General features: G+C 40.7%; 1 protein-coding gene across 1 annotated transcript; it reads left to right on the top strand.

The window, feature by feature from the left end:
• Positions 1 to 9,258: 9,258 nt before the first annotated feature.
• On the top strand, positions 9,259 to 17,514 carry ASMT (acetylserotonin O-methyltransferase). Its single transcript, XM_017816602.1, has 8 exons — positions 9,259 to 9,618; positions 10,957 to 11,131; positions 12,306 to 12,435; positions 13,283 to 13,351; positions 13,882 to 14,000; positions 14,731 to 14,871; positions 16,039 to 16,161; positions 16,938 to 17,514. The coding sequence occupies exons 1-8, from the start codon at positions 9,547 to 9,549 to the stop codon at positions 17,147 to 17,149; spliced, it is 1,041 nt and encodes a 346-aa protein (XP_017672091.1). The 5' UTR covers positions 9,259 to 9,546; the 3' UTR covers positions 17,150 to 17,514.
• Positions 17,515 to 17,880: the final 366 nt, after the last annotated feature.

Genomic DNA, 17,880 nt, shown 5'->3' with positions numbered 1-17,880 from the left:
GTAATATAGTGTACTGTATCAAAGCAATTATGTTCAAGCAAAAAAACAAGCAGGTAGAGATTAATGTTATGAACAACCATGGGGGAATCAGGCTTGAAAAGTAACCTTGAGGGGTGTCCTGACCAAAGGGAGGAGTCTCCTCATACACACTCCAAGAAAGGGATATGTTAGAAGAACTTGCTGTTAGAAAGTGGGACTGAACCTTTATAGTATAAAGTGATTGACTGTCAGTCATATGACTCCAGGCCAGCTGTGTCAGCATTTTTAGATAAGAATACATTACGCCACATCTTCACCTCACTATCAGGATGTTTAACTTGGGTTGATGAGTCAAATTATTTTTAACATAAGTCAACACCTAAAGCAGCATAACACCCTCTCTCAGTTCGCCACTGATAGCTTAGCAAAATAAGGCATTTGAGTTGTTTCAGTGCAGAATAGATATTTTGCTGTGTGTCCTTATGCTGGGTCTGGCAGTGATGGAGTTAACCTGCTCCGGTTTTTTGTTTTGTACACACCCCTCCCCAAATGGGTGGACTGAGGTTGGAAGGGGACACAGCTGACCCCAGCTGAGGAAGGGATGTCCTTTGCCATATATTGTCATGCCCAACAATAATAATGGGGGGGGGGTGGGGGCTGTCTTTCCAAGGTGACTACTGCTTGGCATCACTTTGCTTGTGGTCTTCATTGATGATGGCAAGGAAACTTGAGAAACAGTTGAAACTGTAATCTTAATAATGTCACAAATATAAATTATGTCATGCCTGATATAGTTTATTCAGAGTTTTATTATGGATGAGGTATGTGCTTGTACTACTGCAAAAACTTCTGATGCAATAATTTAAAGAATATAATTTTTGATAGCAAAGAATTGCTCTTTGTTCTGCATTGATTTTCACTCAGTCCATTTCTACCAAATATCTTCTTGGGGTCTTAGTGTTTCAAATGAAAGAACCAAAGATAGCAGCAGGTTTTATAATGGATTCTGGAAGCTGAAGTACCGAAGTTACTGATGTTTTCCACTACTTTGGAAGAGTGTTGTGTCAGAGACTGAAAAGGTTAATGATTTACACATTCTAGGATCGCCAGGGGACTTTTGCAAGCTGGAAAGAGGCAGCTGCTCACCCAGCAGGGTGGCTTGTGGCATGGCCTGTGACACTATTCCATGGTAAAACTCTCCACCCTGGGGAGGTACAAGTTGTTCTGGAAATATGTAATAACTCATAACTTTGAGTGTGTGGGCTTCCCTTCCCCGCCCCCAGCAGATCAAGACCATCACTTCTACAACTACCAAGTTCCATCACTGAATCCAGTGGGTGGTGACTATACACATTTTTCCACCCTTATCCTTTCTTTTCTTTACTCTCCCTTACCCTTATCTTAACTTTCCCTTTCTCTCCCTTATGCATTTTCCCTAAAGGTTATTTTTTTGCCATATTGCTATACATGACAGATACAGATGATAATACCCGAAATGGCAACATATCTGTTTACCTTTGAAACAAAATTGTTCTAAAATAAACCCTACATATATATGTTTTCAAACACCAATTTTTTAGTGTTGTTTCACTCTAATCCACCCCAAGGGATTTATTAATAAGAACGTGGGTTACCTTCCCCATTCTGGGGTGGGTAACAACATGTTTAGGTGCTAATTGCATAAATCTTACCTGATTGCTTGGATTTGCTGGACTGACTTTTAGGACCTGTCTAAAAGGAGATAAAATGAGTTGGTGTTTCTTCTTGTAACTGTAAGTCTTTGTTACTTCTCCATTGACTATTGTTTGAAAAGTTGAAGCCTGAATATCAGTGTTGATCTTGACTGAATGGATGGCAGCCCCAAGGGTATAGGGTAGTCAAATCCTTGAGGATGGTGAAAGACTTCAGTACTTGTCATTCCTCTGAAAGTGTTAAGTTTATCCCATGCATTTGACTTCATTTTTTTTTTGTGTCCTGCTTTCAAAATCTGGAGGTCTTCCTATGCCATTGCAAAGCCAAGAACTGAAATAGTTCACAGCTTCTTGCCCTGTGTCAGGCAGCCATACCTGTCAACTTTAAGCTTACTTTAAAATCAGGATTTGTTGCTGGGGAAGGCTTAGGTTCACTCTTAACTCTTAACTTATTTCCCCCATAAGCATGACTGCTGTAGTATAAATACAAGGTCTATATTCCATTAAGCCATGGGTTGGGCAACTTCATGCTCCAGCAGTATGTTCACGCCTGCTGGAAAGCCTTGGCAGCTGTGGAAGAGACCTGAGCCCTATTCCACATACTGAGTCTCAAGAAGTTCCCAGGGTTTCTTCCAGTGTTCTGCCTCCTTTCTTGAGCCTTAAATCACATGAGGAGACAGGAGGAGAGTTTTCTAAGTTGTGAGGATGCACCTCTCCTGTTGCACTCAGCGCCAGGAGAGATTTCACATCTGTCACCATGTATCCCTTTTGTCTTTGCAGAGGTTCCAGGAGAATAGGATCAAGTGGAAAACCCCCTTGCTTTTGAGGTAGTGTAGGGTTCTGGAGTGTATTAATCATCTTAACGATACAAGGGAGCATGTGACCTCTTCTTGTTTGAGGAGGAGTCTGCTTATCACAGACTGCTTTGAGCAAGGTCTGAGCTGGAGGGTAAGAGGTTTGTGTGCCAAAGCTCCTGAGCCTCCCTGTGCTGTGCAGGAGCTGGTGCATGCACTTTTTCACATGGTTGTCTCACTGTGGCTGTTGGCAGTGGCAACCAGGAGTGGTTTTCCTCCAGCCCTTGTGAAGCAAAGAAGAATGAGTCTCAAAAGGATAAGACATCTAAGTTCCTGCTATAGACAGTGTTACCACATATTCCTATTCTTGTCCTTAAAGAAAAATGTCTCCTCCTGTATCTGTGTGAGGGCCAGTGAGCCTCTGTATTTAACAGCCTTTTGGCCTGCAATTTTCTTTTTGTCTCCTGGCCTCAGCCTGCACTAGGTGACTCAGGAAGCAGCTTATTCAAGCTAGAGCTTCTCCACAAGAGCAAGGCAAAGCCCTTTAGTATGATTATTGTGATGCTTTCCATCTGCTTACTGTCTGCTCTGGGAAAGTAATTTTCATAACGTTTGAGTCAAATTGCTGGAAGTAATTGATATTAGTAACAAATGATTACCAAAGCTGTGACCATATCCATAATCTTTTTCTAATTGGCTCTACCTTTGTAATCTATTCAGTGACCTAGAATAAGGACATAGGCATAGTTAGCTATGCGTATAAAAAACATTTGATAAGTTATCTGGAAGCGTCATCCTTAAAACTGACAGATAAAATGCGAATTTTTGCAGTTGCTTCCAAAATTGTGAGAGCAGGATTCAGTGCCACGAGGCTATAAACACAAACTAATGAGAATTGATTATTGATCAGGACTACCTAGTGTAACAGACAGATAACATAGAAATGGCAAAAATAATGTTTTGCCATTGTTTCTGCCTGTCAAAACTTCCTACCAAAAATTCTGTCAGCTTTCTGCCAGAAGTTCTCACCAGAGCTTCCTGCTGGAGTTTTCCTGCCAAAAGATCCTGCTATTGTTTATGGTTATCATATCTCTTCAAACATCTGAATAGGGCTATGTGCCAAGAAATCACATACAACCTCCTTTGAACACTATAAAAGTAGAGGAAAAATTTGGGAAAACTAGGGGATAGAGGCGTGGGAGAGAGAATTGGCTACTGCGGCCGAGAATCTATCCCCACCTCTCCCTTCACCTTTCTTCTGCCACTGCATACTGCCCACCTGTCACTGGAGACTGGAACCCTGCCGGCCTGGAGAGGATTGAGAATCACCGTGCGACATACGTGAGTTATATCTTATCCCTCCACCCTGACCGTATTTCTGAGAGCTGAAAGGTGCGGCTGAACCGGGACCCTTGCGCGGCCGGCCTGGGACACAGCTCTCGGCTTTGAGTGGCGAAACAACTCATCCTGGCTGCATTCCAGAGAACTAAAGCTGTTGAGACACCCCCCACCCCTCACCCCCCGCAGTAAAGAGATAACATCGAAAAGCGGCAGAGACAGAGAAAAAAAAAAGGCAAAACAGCTTCTACCCCCCGCCCCCCACAGGCCAGCTCAGCGGAAAGGTAGTTTGGGCGGTATCTTTTCTCTGCTTCTAGAAGTAATCTTAGCATTTTCCAACTTTTCTTATTTTTAACTCTTTCTCTTTGCATCTCTTAGCAATCAGTAAAATCAGTTTCGACATCAGCAGATATCTTGTGTAAGTTTTAATTTTGCTCAAAGGGAATATTCGAATCTGAAGTTCTTTCTGCAACATTTAAGCAGATTGTAACACCTGGTCATCACACTAGTGTCAGCTTTAGAGCAGTTCTTGAGCATGTGTGGTATCACGTAACAGACTATTGTGGCTGCTCATATTTGACAGCAGAGGTAGAGATGTTAGATTTTATATAAGACAGTAATTCAGCCTAGTAGTTTGGCAAATTCCTTAATTTGTAAATGGGTGGGAAAAATTGACCACTCATGTCTTGTATTACTATACAAAGCAAATTTGTCTTTATTATACTAAAGATGAAATATATATCAGTGTTTTGAACTGGTATCCTGCCTTTGAGGTTTGGTTATTCTGGATGCAATACCTATTTCATTAAGCTTACGTTGCATTCTGTTGATCTGGCCCTTCCCGAGCCTCATGAACATGTTATTTGCAGAATGTGTTTTTTCTGCTTCACAATAAATTTGAAGAGTTGTCTCTAGTGTTTCTATAAAGCAGCAGTTTAGTTGCAGTTGATTCTTCAGAACTGGGTGCACAGAAGAGATCCATGGAGTAACCTATGTTCCTACATGTACAATTATTGTTGTTAAAAAGAAGTGTGCCTCCATTTTATTTTATTTTTTTTTTTACTTAATCTAATATGGCGTTCTTGAGGCTTGTTAGAAGTGGTACGCACCACCGTCCTTTCTTCTTTAATACCATTAGATGGCACAGAAAATTAATTTGATCTGATTCCCTCTGCACCCCTGAGTACATCTGCTGCCCCACAAAAAAAAAAAAAAAAAAAATTATCACAGATTAGCTCAAGCTAATGCTTTGCCATAGTAACATGTTATAAAACTTTTGAAGGGCTAAGGCTGATTGGAATTGCTCTCTAATTGATACCTAATCTGGCTGCATGTGCACTATGGCACCTGTAAAGTGAGCTCTTCCTGCTCTGAATGGGACATACAGGGGTGCTGTCCATGAAATTGGACTATTTGTAGGAAATATGAAGTAATATGTCACTCCCAAACATTGCCAACAAAGTGTCTGAAAAAGAATTAATCACCTTCAGACTAGATTTTCCCTGCAATTGCACATGGCTTGCTGCCATGGTTTAACCTCAGCCGGCAACTCAGCTCCACACAGCTGCTCACTCATTCCCCCCTGGTGGGGTGGGGGAGAGAATTGGGAGGGTAAAAGTGAGAAAACTCATGGGTTGAGATAAAAACAGTTTAAAGTAAAGCAAAAGCTACGCACACAAACAAGGCAAAATAAGGAATTCATTCACCATTTCCCATGAGCATGCAGGTGTTTGGCTCATCTCGAAGAAAGCTGAGCCTCTAAAATGGCCTGTGCAAGGCAATCACTTGTCCAGAGTTTTCCTTTGTGATGCTTGACAGAGCACAAGTAATTTCTGAAATCAGAACCTACCTTAGCTGCTATCCATCTTAGTTTTCTTTTTGCATCTCTCTCTCTCTTTAAAGCATCTACCATTTTTTGCTAGTGAACTTGGTTATCCCCAGGGAGTCTATGCCTCTTCTATACTGCCACCTTCCTCTGACAGAGATCTCAATGACTATTTGGTTGAATTATTTGTTGAGAGATTATTTGCAGGCCACAAGTTAAACTCTGGATTGCTTAAGATGGACTTTAAAAGACATTCTCAGCCAGAGTTTTTACTGAAAGTGAAACTGAATAGAAGAGAGTGTTTGCTTAAAAAATGAGCTAAAACAGAGGATTTCCTGCCCACTCCAAGTATTTGCAAGTAGGATATGTGATGTAAACAGGAAAAGAATGAAATTAGTTGGTGTCAAAAAATGATAGAAGAGAGTTATATTACTAGGAAAATACATCTATTGTAAAATGTGAGAAGAATTAGAAGTTGCAAAGAAGAAAATGAGCATTTTGTTAAAACTAGACTTTGCATTTCAAATAAAAAGTATGATACTAAGCATCTTGGCTTTTTAGAATTGTTTCAAAAAAGGCCACAAACTGTATCATCTTAATGTATTTCCAAGCCATCTCTTATAATCTGGGCATACTTAGAAGCTTAATAATGATAGTGAGGCACAGTTGTCCTTTTTTCATAGATAATTTCTTACTTTCAAATGTTATGCCAAAATGACATGATTTTTTTTTTTTTTGGTGTAGCATTTGTCTGTAGTGAGTTAGTTAGGCAAAGGAAAATGTGTCACCAAAATGGAACTGTAGAGGTAAAGTAACGGCTTTAACCTGCGCATGGAGTTTTCAGAGAAAGAAAGCCATTACAATTCCATCTTCATGAATGCATTTGTAGCTTAAAAGGAGCTTAAAATCTAAGCCTCGCTGATAATTTACTTGGAAACAGAACACACTGCATGTGGCTTTGCATCAGTCTGGTGTGGGTTATTTGCAACCCTCCACCCCTACATCTCACTACCAGTAGTAATCCCATTAGATGATTATGACTGGTGTTCTCAACAGACAGACTTAGCCATAACTGAGAAAGAACTTCGAGTTTAGTTAATTGGGTGGTCATTTTTTTACTGGAGACCCTTGTACCCCATAACTTTGCTTTAAGTGAACGTGTTTATGGCCAGTTAAGGTGTGCTAGTCTGCAACAGTGCACATAATGGTCTGTTATTTAGTCAAAACTACAAGAATCGAGGGTTGAGCACTTTTGTACTTATGAATCTGTAATGCAACTGTACTAAATGTCACTGAAATATGTGATTACCCTCTGTGGCTGAGCCATTTGAGGAAAGTGATCTGTAAGCTGGTGAAAGGCAACTAGCTCTTCTTAGACTTGTTTTGTTTAGCTCAGCAGAAGAGAAATGTGTGGGGAAGTTTTGCTTCCAGTATGGTTGATAGTCTGGGGTTGAATAGTTGTTATGATCGCAGAAGTGGGAAATTTCTCAGCTTGCATGGAATTGCAAGCATTGCATTTTGTTTCTCAGTATCAGGCAGAATATGACTTTAGCAGAGAATTTTTTTTTTTTATTTTCCTACAACTTTCTAATTTTTTTGGCTAACAATGTTTATCTTTGGCTAGTGATGTGTGAATAATCACACTATTTATTTCTCTATTTTCATTGGAGGAGAGGGAAAGCTGTTGAGGGAAATAAGTTGACTTGGTTACTCATACAGGTGGAGACTTAATGAGAAATTTTTAAAGTTTCTTTTCCTGCAGAACTGTCTTTGGAATGAATCTGAGACACTAAAAAATCTGTGGCGTGTTCACCAAGAGAGGGTCTAGATTTGTCCAAGTGAATGAACTCTTCAGATTAGCTTTTTTGCATATGCAGATGGCAGTTCCTAAATAATAACTGAGCTCATGTGCTCTCCTTGAGGTAGGGATAGCAGGGGAAAGTGTTCATTATGAATGTACCTGTGTTCTTGAAACCTTTGGTGTCTTGTTAAATGCAAGCTGCACAGATTCACAGTCACTCTGGCAGAGAGGTGTGTTGTGATCTCCGCAGTACAAAATACACAGAATATTAGTGTCTAAGCTGTACTGAACAGTGAAGTCTGGTGCACTAGCAAGAAAATAGCCCTATATTTATAGGCTGTGTTGGCCAGGATGAGGAGCTCTACATGTTTCTACAGATTGGTGTTTGCTGTAACTCTTGTATGTTTGGACCTACTACTCTGGTAACACAGGAGACCCTGAGATGTTAAAGCTGGAGGAACAGGTACTGTTTCTGTGTACAGAGGGGAAAAAGGCTGACATCTTCTTGGCTAACTTTAACAACTAACTCTTCAAGTAAGTTGCTACTTCACCAGTGGCTAAAAGAAATAGAACCTCTTTTGGCTGAAATGCAAGGATCTGAATGGAAAATTCAGATTCACAGAAGGAATATACGGTGGAATCTTTCAGTTGAAAACATTTCACTGCATTCACAAAATGGTCAGAAAGAATGTGTGACAACTTTATACTGGCCTGTTTCTTCTAGAATGAGGCAGGTTCAAAAGAGAAGCTCAGGACTAACCTTCAGCTTCATTATAAAAACACAAGCCTATTTCCTAGGAAAGGAAGATAATATGAAAAAGTTGTGTTGGGATAAAGTCATGAAGTGCACTCTTTAACTGTACACTAAGCTGATGCACAAAAAATGATGAGCTACATCTTGATCTCTGTATTGCTGAAGTTTAGCCTGTTAATCACTGAAGCATGGAGAAAGCTAGCACTGAAAAAATGCTGGTTTGTAACATTTTGCCATCACTGTATTAGCTAAGTCAAGTGTCATTTAGCTTTGTTGCCTGAAGGATCTCTAAATATATGATGTAAAAACTGTAAGTCTTTTCCTTGATGGAATGGCTCCTTTCTCACCTGAGAGTTGCAACATCTGCCCAAAAAGTCAAGATGGGCAAGACTTCAGGCATTTACAAGATGGAGAGATGGACAGCAGGGCAGAAAGATCTCAGAAAAATAATCCAGGGGTTTAATTTTCTGATGAAATACCTATGAGGTATGTCCTGCATGAAGTTGAAGTCTACACTACATCTTGCACTTGGCAGTCATTTCATTGTTTCTTCCCAAGGGCCTTCTGCATGCCCATGGTTAGTTTTGCAGAGAAGATGAGGAAGACTGCAGGAGCCAGCTGGAAAATGTAGAACATTTTGTCATCCCTCAGCACCCTGCTTTGCCAAAACACAGCAAAGCACAAGTAGGTCACCCCTGCTGTGGTGTTGCTGTCTAAGGTATTGATTTCTAAGCTGTTATGGGGGGAGGGACCTGGAAAATACAGAAAAGTAACAAGAGTGGACTTAATTCCTCATAGGCCTCACCTGAGTGGTCACTGTCAGAGCAAACTAGTCACAGCAACAAAGCAGCTAACAGATTCTTCCAGCTTCTCTTTGGACTGGCTGCTTTTGCACTTAGGGGTGGGGTCTACCCTACTGCCAGCCCCAGGGTCCCCTGCACCTGTGCCTTTCACAGCAAGTTTCAAGTCATGAGTAAGACTCTGCTTTCGTTTATGGACTCTGGTGCATCGTGCTGAGTTCCGGTTCTTGATGCTCTTCTGTGCTGATTCCTGTTTTGCTTGTTACAAGTTTTCGAGTGCTTCTGAAGTACCAGCATCTTAACTCACTGATGAACTGATGATACAAGCTTTAATCCACACGGCTTCTTTAGACTTATACTTGATGATGGAAGATCCAAAGAAACAGCTGAACTGGGTAGAAAGACTCATCAAAGCCACATAACTCAGCTAACGTGTTTTGTAACCAGTGTGTTTTTCACAAGCAATAAGATTAAGTGGATCAGCTGGCATGCTTTGTGCTTTGTGGAAAGAAGCTTATTTAAATTAAGAGGGCCAGGGAATCTGTGTCTGAGTCCAGAAAGAAGATGGGTTCCACAGAAGACCTTGACTATCCTCAAATCATTGTGCAATACAGCAGTGGATTTTTAGTCTCAAAGGTAAGACATATAACTCAGTCTTAGAAAGAGAATGCTGACAGATATATTCAAGGATTTTACTTTAGGTCCTGAATGTAAATCTTTGGAAAAAGTGAAAGAAAGTGTCTGGTATAATGACTGTTTTTCCAACCAGCATTTTATTACAGAACAAAGGTAGAACTAGTAATTCCATTCTCCATATTGTTTACATTATTTGCCTTTCTCTGTGTGTAAGCACGTGGGCATAAAATTATAATATATAGTGAAATGGACAATTTTTTTCCTTAATGTACTATTTAGTTACTTTTCTTATTGTTCCTTTCTGCACCTATGGCCAACATGGCAAGAGAAGGAATGCTCCTTGGGTTGTGCAAATACCATTGCATCTTAATGCTCCTAAAAGATGGAGCTGACAGTGAAGAGAGGAAAAACAGATAATGAAAAATTACTTTACTTTCTGAGAAAGAGGAGCACCCAGTGCTTTCCAAATTAACATGGTACTATGTTTTTGAGAAACGATCTCATCTTTGATTAAGCCACGCTTTACTCAGAGTAAAATGAGCTTCTTTGCATAGGTATCATTGTAGATCAAATAGTATATTCAGGCAGTCAACTGAGTTAATGCCTTTGTTGCTGTCTCAGGAGTGTTTGTGTGACCAGAGTAATACTTGTAAAGTTGACTGTGTACAGCTAAAGAAGGGTGCTTTTCTTATGTATAGTAGCTATGTCTGTCTGAAAGTTGCAGGTTGTTGCTGGAGAAGTTTCACACTTTCTCTATGGAAAGACAGGGTGATTTTCCTGGCCTAAATGAAGCAGTTCTTCTGGCTGAGAGGAGAATCCCTACTTCTGGGAGACCACCTTCACGTCAGTCCCTGAAAACAGGGTCCGTAGAGTGGGATATTCCCCACTCCACGGTTCAGTGGAGCATGCATTAGATCCTTAGTTAAAGAACAAAAACATAAACAGAGAACAACCACCACCATCCAGTCTTACCCTTGTTCTTTCCAGGCAAAAAGCAAGAGATACTGTGAAAATGTGCTCCAAAACTAGGGAAGAGGAAGGAATATTTACACCCAAAACCTCCTCTCTAAATGTGGACTTTTGTGAGCCAAAAGCATTGACTGGCTTCACCCAAAAAGAAAAAAAAAAAATGAACAAAAAGTGCATTGCATGCCCTGTATGTTATATCGGTGCTCAGATCAACTACATTTTAATAACTGGACTTGTTTGTATGAAATAAAGTTTTACATGGAAAAAATATTATTTTGTGTATATTTTCTCCAATAATGCAGTTTAAGAAATTCAGTAGGCTTTACTGATTTCACCTGATCCCTCAGTCCCACCTTTCCTTACCCCCAGGTTATGTTCACTGCCTGTGAGTTGGGAGTGTTTGATCTTCTGCTGGAGTCAGGAGAACCTCTGTCTTCTGATTCCATTGCTTCATGCTTGGGTACCAGCACCACTGGGATGGAAAGACTGCTGGAGGCCTGTGTGGGACTGAAGCTCTTGGCAGTAGAGGTGACACAAGAAGGAGGTAATAAAGGCAGAGGAAGGGGAATAAACTAAAAGACTTAAACCTCCGATGGTTTTTAAATGAGGTAAGATGTGTAGGCAAAGATGATACCTAATATTAGGTAAGTTAATGTAGCTGGAAGAAGGAGGAAATCACTTGGGATTCACACTTCAGCTGGAAGAGAAGTGACAAATGTCAGCATAATCACAAGTGTAAGGTAAAATCCAGGTGAAGGGCTCTATATCCCTAAGCTTGTTTGTGCAAGAGCCTCATGTGGCCTTGGAGGCAATATTCAGGATCTGTACAGGGCTGGTCTCAAGAAATCTCTGAGGTATGGGTGCGATTTTAAACTTTAAAACAAAATCCCAGGGTGGATGGGCAACAGCATGATTTAAAAACAGGTTTTGGGTTTCTTTGAGTTTTTACCACTGTATGAACTATTTTGATCAAAACTGAGAGGTAACATAAGTTTGTGCTTGCATGAGAATCACTGATTCCGCTTGAACAGAAGGGATGTCTGGCCACCAGCCTGCTGGTCAGGGCTATCCAAAGTCTTAAAAATTGTGTCCCCTGCTCTACCTTGTGTTGCCATGCTCTTGGTTAGGGCTTATAGCTGTTGCCCAGTGAGTTTAGGGAAAGCAGGATCTGTCTTTTATATTCCTTTGGTATCCCAGTCCTCTGGGTGAGTGATGCCATCACAGATGCATTAGAGAAAATGGGAGATTTCTGTGAGTCCTTTAGGTATTCTTCTGTCTGCAGAAGGTCCTGCCCTAGTGAACTGAGAGAAGGTAGGTGTAGCTGGCATGCTGTTTTGGGGACTTGTCTCCCAATTGCTGACCTTGATGATCAGAAAAAGACTTCTATGCAAAGAGTTCTTATTTAGACAGAGCACACTGAAATCTTCCTCTGAGCACAGAAGCCTGTAGGTAGATAACGGCACTTGTAAGGCATTCTTTTTGCACTTCTGGAAAGAAATGTTTGGTTCTGCAGTTGAGTATAGGGAGATACTGTTTACTCAGGCTAAATGGGGCAACACAAATTTCAGCAGACCTCACCCACTGCTCATTGCAGTTGAAGGATCTGACTGTAGAAGTAATGTGGTTGTGTCTTCTGGCAATAAATACCATGCTGTACAATAGACTTGGCAAGGTGATATATCACACATGTTAGTAAATATATTCATTTCACCCTTTAGCCCTCTACAGAAACACAGAAATTTCCAACATCTACCTTACAAAATCAAGCCCAAAGTCTCAGTATCATATGATGATGTATTATTCCAATACAGTCTACTTGTGCTGGCAGCACCTGACTGAAGCTGTGAGGTAAGGAGGAGTGTTGTGCGCTGTATGTTGCAGCCTGCCTTGCAGCATCTGCGTGGCTGCTCTGAGTGATGTGTTTCTGGGAAAGGGCTCAATGAAGATGCTGGCTTGTTCTCAGAAGTTAAAACCAGCAGGTAATTTCAGCTGTTAACATGGCTGACATGTGTTCTTCTCCCCCCCACACACTTGTTTTCCGTTTGTGTGTGTTCTTGTTTTCCTTTTCCCTCTGATTATAGAGATGATCTAGAAATCAGGTTTCTGTCTATTTCACCTTCAGGAAAACACTTTACCATTACAGTGGTTCTTACCCGAGGATGTATCACCAAAGTAAATGATGAGTAATGATGGCTAACGATGCTTCTGTTGCAAAGCTTTATAGGAGTGGTTTAATATGTGTCTGAAGTTTTACTTGTTCCAGTCCATGCAACTGATGACCGAAAATGGTGTGTATGATGGTGATGATTGCACCAGTCTTGTACCTTTACCTGAGCTGTGTTCCTATAAATTACAGATTCCTAGCATGTTTTATGATGGAAAGGACTCTAAAGAACATCTCCTTCCAACTTCCTACCATGGACAGGGATACCACTCACTAGATCAGGTTGTTCAAAGTGTCACACCAATGTGACCTCAAAAAGAACCAATCATTCTTGTGAAAGGTTGAGAAATATATGTTTTGGGACGGTAAGTGAGGGTGCCTCTAGAGTCAGTGCAAACAGACTGACATATATTCTGTACAAAGCTGAGCACCTTCCACAGTGATGCTCTAGCTGAAACTACAGCCCTGAGGTGTATTTGGGGTAAAAGAAAAGACATCCACACTCATATGCATTTTTGACTGCTATTTTAGAGAAGGAAGAAACCAATATGAAAGAACTTTTGGCATTTCATCTCAAGATCCTTTTGGAGCAATGTACAGGTAACTATTAGTATATTTATAGAAATTTTATTTTTCTTATTGTAGATAAAAATAATGTTTTTAATTATGGCTCAGGATAATTAAATATATTGACAGGAGAATCCCTCTCATCAGAACTGTCATGCAATGTTTTCCTTTCTCAACAGTATCAATTACCAAGATACTGTCCGATATTTCGAATAAAAGTATATAATTTCCTAATCTGAAAAACATATCCCAAATCTCTGACAGAGGCAATGGTAGTTGAAGGAAAAGAAAATCCCTTGGAAACCTGAGAATTAGAAGCAAAATACATGTTAAATGGTAGATTTCACTAGTCTTGATTCCCTATTTAAATGCATGAATTCATAGCTGTACACTCCTGATACAGTACAATTCAATGAAGGTTTATGTGCAAAGAGAACATATTTCATGTCAATAAAAGCAGAGATTAGTATTTATGTTAAAACTCTTAATAAGTTATATGATAAGAATCATCAAGAATGTAGTAAGTAACCTTCTCTATGTGCTATGTCTTTTTGTATTACTAGATCAGAAGAAGAAATGTTAAAATTCATGGCTGGCCAGAACTCAGTATGGAGTATATGTGGCAGAGATGTTCTTGCTGCATTTGACCTTTCTTCTTTCACACAGATCTATGACCTGGGAGGTTAGTGTCAGTAGATCTTCTTTAACTAGCCTCTAAACTGTCTTTTACAAGCTTTGAAAAGAAAGACAGCTTCTATGTTATATGATGGGCAAAACAATGGAAAGCAGGATGTATTTCAGCAATAAAAGGAACATTTTACTGATTTGGTTGGGTTAAAGACAGAAATGTGAGAGTGATGAGAGCAAGGAAGCCGAATGCTTTTCTCTACAGAGTCTCAGTTATGTGAGCAGTCAGCCATTCCCTTGTGCATGTGGTAGCTTTGACAATTTTTCATGCCTTGCTTGATACATTCTTCCAGTGCCAGGCTCTTTCCCTCCTCCTCTTCAGTCACTGTCATTGATATACTGCCTACAGCCTGTTATCCTGCAGCACCCTACTGTCCAAGCACTGCTCAGTGCTGCCAGGATTCATGGGATGGGTCAGGATCCACCTCCATCACTTCCCCAGCACCCGGTTTAGTGGCTGTTTGTCATTTTTCACTTTCCAGCACCCGGAGCTGGGTCTGGCGGGGAGGGTGTGTGAGAGCTGTAAGGGGTGGGGCTGACCCAGAACAAAAGGCACCAGTGGCCTCTACCATCCCTCCATCTTCCCTTTCAGCAACACATGGGGAGCAATGTACATTGTCAGATTCCATGAGGCTGAATCCACCATTGCCTGCATGGTTTCATGGGGGTGTTGCTGAACAGGTTGGTTTTGTGTCAGTGCTAACTTTCTTTTGCTCTCCCCGAAGGAGGTGGAGGAGCTTTGGCCCGGGAGTGTGTTTCTTTGTATCCCAATTCCACAGTCACAATTTATGATCTACCAAAAGTTGTGCAAGTGGTCAAAGAGCAATTTATTTTCCCTGAGGAGCGTAGGATCGCATTCCATGAAGGTGGGTGTGGACAGTGGTGTAGTGTTGCCACAGCTGTTGCTCTCAAGCCCCTCAACTCTGCTCAGAGGTAACACACAGGAGGCTCATGTCTCCAGCTGCCCCTTATGGGGGCTGAGTGTCCCAGGCTGCAGACTCCCCAACCCAGGTCTGCAGCTGTCCCAGATAAGCATCTGTAGCTATCAGAGGCACAACTCAGTTGTTCAGCAACACAGAAGCTCTTTATTCCTGAACATAACTATTTGATTTTTTTTTTTCAGTACAAGGGTACATTAACAAACAAAAGCATCTTGCAGTTTTGAAATCTGCCATGCCTTGTTATAAGTTTTCCTTACACTTCCCTTTCCTCCTGTGAAAACTTTTTGGCAGATGTGAGGGATGCCAGGCCTGCTCTGAGCAAGGGGTTTTCCTTGTCTCATCATAACTGACTTTCAAGTCCTAAGACATTTCAGACCATAAAAGTGAATGAGCTAGCTCATATTCCTCTTGCCCAGTCCATTGATCCTTCATCATCTCATTTTCATTCTCATCTATGATGAAAATGCGTGTAGGGAGATATTTTTAATGTTTACAAAAACCTTCGAAGTGTTGGAATGGCTTAATGTTGCTTGATGCTCAGAGAGAGAAAAGAAGCCTTGAGGAAAGAAAGGAGTGTATAAAAACAAAGATGCAACAAAAAGGAAGAAGAAATGACGAAGTAAAATGCTGAGAGAAAAATGTGAATGCGGTACACCAGGTGCTAAATAAAAGGCATGATGATGAAGCTAGTGCTAGGAGGTGAGAGGTGTGTATTCTTACTTATGTATTTATGAGATAACTCTCTGATTACTGAAAGTCTTTGAAAATTTTCTTAGATAAGGGAATATTCTTTCCTTTTTTTCATGACAGAAATCTTGAAAACATGTTCCTTAGTGCTTTATGAATCTGAATTTATATCACTGGAGAAAAACTAAACTCAAATGCTTTCCTTTGCCTCAAAGGCTGTTTCAGGGTGAGCTACTGCTTTTAAATATTTAATATCTTGAGGCTGAACAAGAGTAAAATTCCCTATGCAGTGCAACATTGCACTCCAACTGGTAATTCCATTGTTGTATGATATGTGTGATAGACATGGCAAGCCCAGAACTGGACAGAACTGAAAATATTTACTTATGGGTTCTTGCTTTACAGGAGACTTCTTTAATGATTCAATTCCTGAAGCTGAACTGTATATTTTATCCAAGATACTGCACGATTGGGATGATGACAAATGCAAACAACTGTTGGCAAAAGTCTACAAAGCTTGCAAACCTGGTAGGTGTGAGCTTGTAAAGAGCAGAGAGACTCTCGCCTATCAGTAATGGAAAGCACATCAGTCTTAATTCTCAATTGGGGTGGCAGAGTTTCAGTGCAGGGACTTCTTGGTTTGGTCTTTTGCTTTCCTAAGCTATCCATGTGAAACTGAGCCAAATAGGGCCAGGTCTAAGATCTCTTTGTCTGGCTTCCAGTTTTTGTCTCCTCTACAGGGACTCTGCTTTCAAAGCATTTAGGTGTAAGAATTGAGGATTTTGGGTATTGTTTAGATAGCTGTATGCATTGACTGGAACCAAAGAGGTGTTCCAGTTAGAGGCCCTGAAACAGCGGCTCAGCCAGAGGCCTCTGAGATAACGCAGGAATCCACTAAAAGACCTTGGGCAGTCTGGGAAGGAGACAAAAGAAGCTGCTAACTTCTGCAGAGTTAGTAAAAGTCCCATTAAGCATTACATCGAACCCTCAGAGCTTCAAAAGCACTGCCTACAGAGCCAAGTTCTCAGCAAAATCAGTAAACTCCTGTGGATTTTGGCTGGAGGAAGCTTCTGTCCCGGCCATAGCATCCCCTTCAGTCTTGTTATGTCAGTACCTACATAGCCAAGCAGAGACATGGTCCAATACTTTTGTTCTTTCCTTGTCTTCTGTGATGCTGAAATATGACTCAATGTAGAGGTTGCTTCTTGCTGAAACTAAAGGTTAGGATCTGTCCTAGTAACAGCTCAAAAATAGCTCAGCTTCTCAGAGCTCAGCATGTTCTTCATTGCTCTTCATTCAATCAGGTGGTGGAGTGCTGCTGGTTGAATCGCTTCTGAATGAAGATAAAAGTGGGCCTTTAGAAACCCAACTGTATTCGATGAATATGTTGGTCCAGACAGAAGGAAAAGAGAGAACAGCAGCAGAGTACAGCAAGCTCCTTGAGGCAGCTGGCTTTGGAGTGATCCAAGTCAAGAGGACTGGAAAACTCTATGATGCTGTTCTAGGAAGGAAATAATAGTACACCTTTTATGTACTTAACAAGACAGAATAAGCAGGGAAATGTGCTATTCTCTTAGAGGAGAATCATCAACGCAGCTTTTAGTTAAGGCAGCCAACTTTTTTGTAAGCTGATATATTGACAGAAGAATCACTAATGACAAAACTTGAATGCGCATGTACTGCAAGTCTGGCAGCCTGACCAGGCTTACCTTTGGATCTGAAAGGGAGAGAAAGAAATCAACATCTGTTCCACAAGAGAAAACCCACAAAAGAAATGTGCAGTGTGTCTGCTTCAGATTTTATCATTCTCTCTGATTTTAACACTGTATCTGACAAAAGTAGAGCTGAATTTGTACTTGAATTCCTGCAAAATAAAACTGATTCCTGTACAGAACTCTCTTACCTGAATTTTTATTCCTAGGGAATTTAGATAATAAAACCAAACCAACTTATGTCTTCTTGTGGTTAGTCTTTACAGAGTCCTATGAGAAATCCTGTCTAAGTGTTGAGGAGTTTGGCATGAAATAATGATATTAATTTTCAATTTCCTCTAGATTTTGATTTCATTTATGAAAAATAATTTTGTACCTTAGTGATTGTTTGAAGCCCCGGGATTCTCTTTACAGGGTTGCCAGGAGGATGGTGCAACAGAGTCATTCTGTTATGCACTTGGGAAGTCCTTACTGCATGCCTCCTGGTATTCCTTTAAATTATTTGATCAAGCACAGACCACCATTATCCATGCAG

Source organism: Lepidothrix coronata, unplaced genomic scaffold (genome assembly GCF_001604755.1).
Source record: "Lepidothrix coronata isolate B3197 unplaced genomic scaffold, Lepidothrix_coronata-1.0 Scaffold57, whole genome shotgun sequence".
NCBI lineage: Eukaryota > Metazoa > Chordata > Aves > Passeriformes > Pipridae > Lepidothrix > Lepidothrix coronata.
Note: the sequence above shows the minus strand (reverse complement) of the source record. Positions and strands in the feature narration are given on the sequence as shown.

Bases quoted from the DNA above. Each gene is read 5' to 3' on its own strand.
- ASMT (XM_017816602.1), top strand. From the start codon at position 9,547: ATGGGTTCCACAGAAGACCTTGACTATCCTCAAATCATTGTGCAATAC. The intron at 12,436-13,282 runs GTAAGGAGGAGT...CTGCTATTTTAG, and splicing joins CACCTGACTGAAGCTGTGAG to AGAAGGAAGAAACCAATATG. The intron at 14,001-14,730 runs GTTAGTGTCAGT...CTCTCCCCGAAG, and splicing joins ACAGATCTATGACCTGGGAG to GAGGTGGAGGAGCTTTGGCC.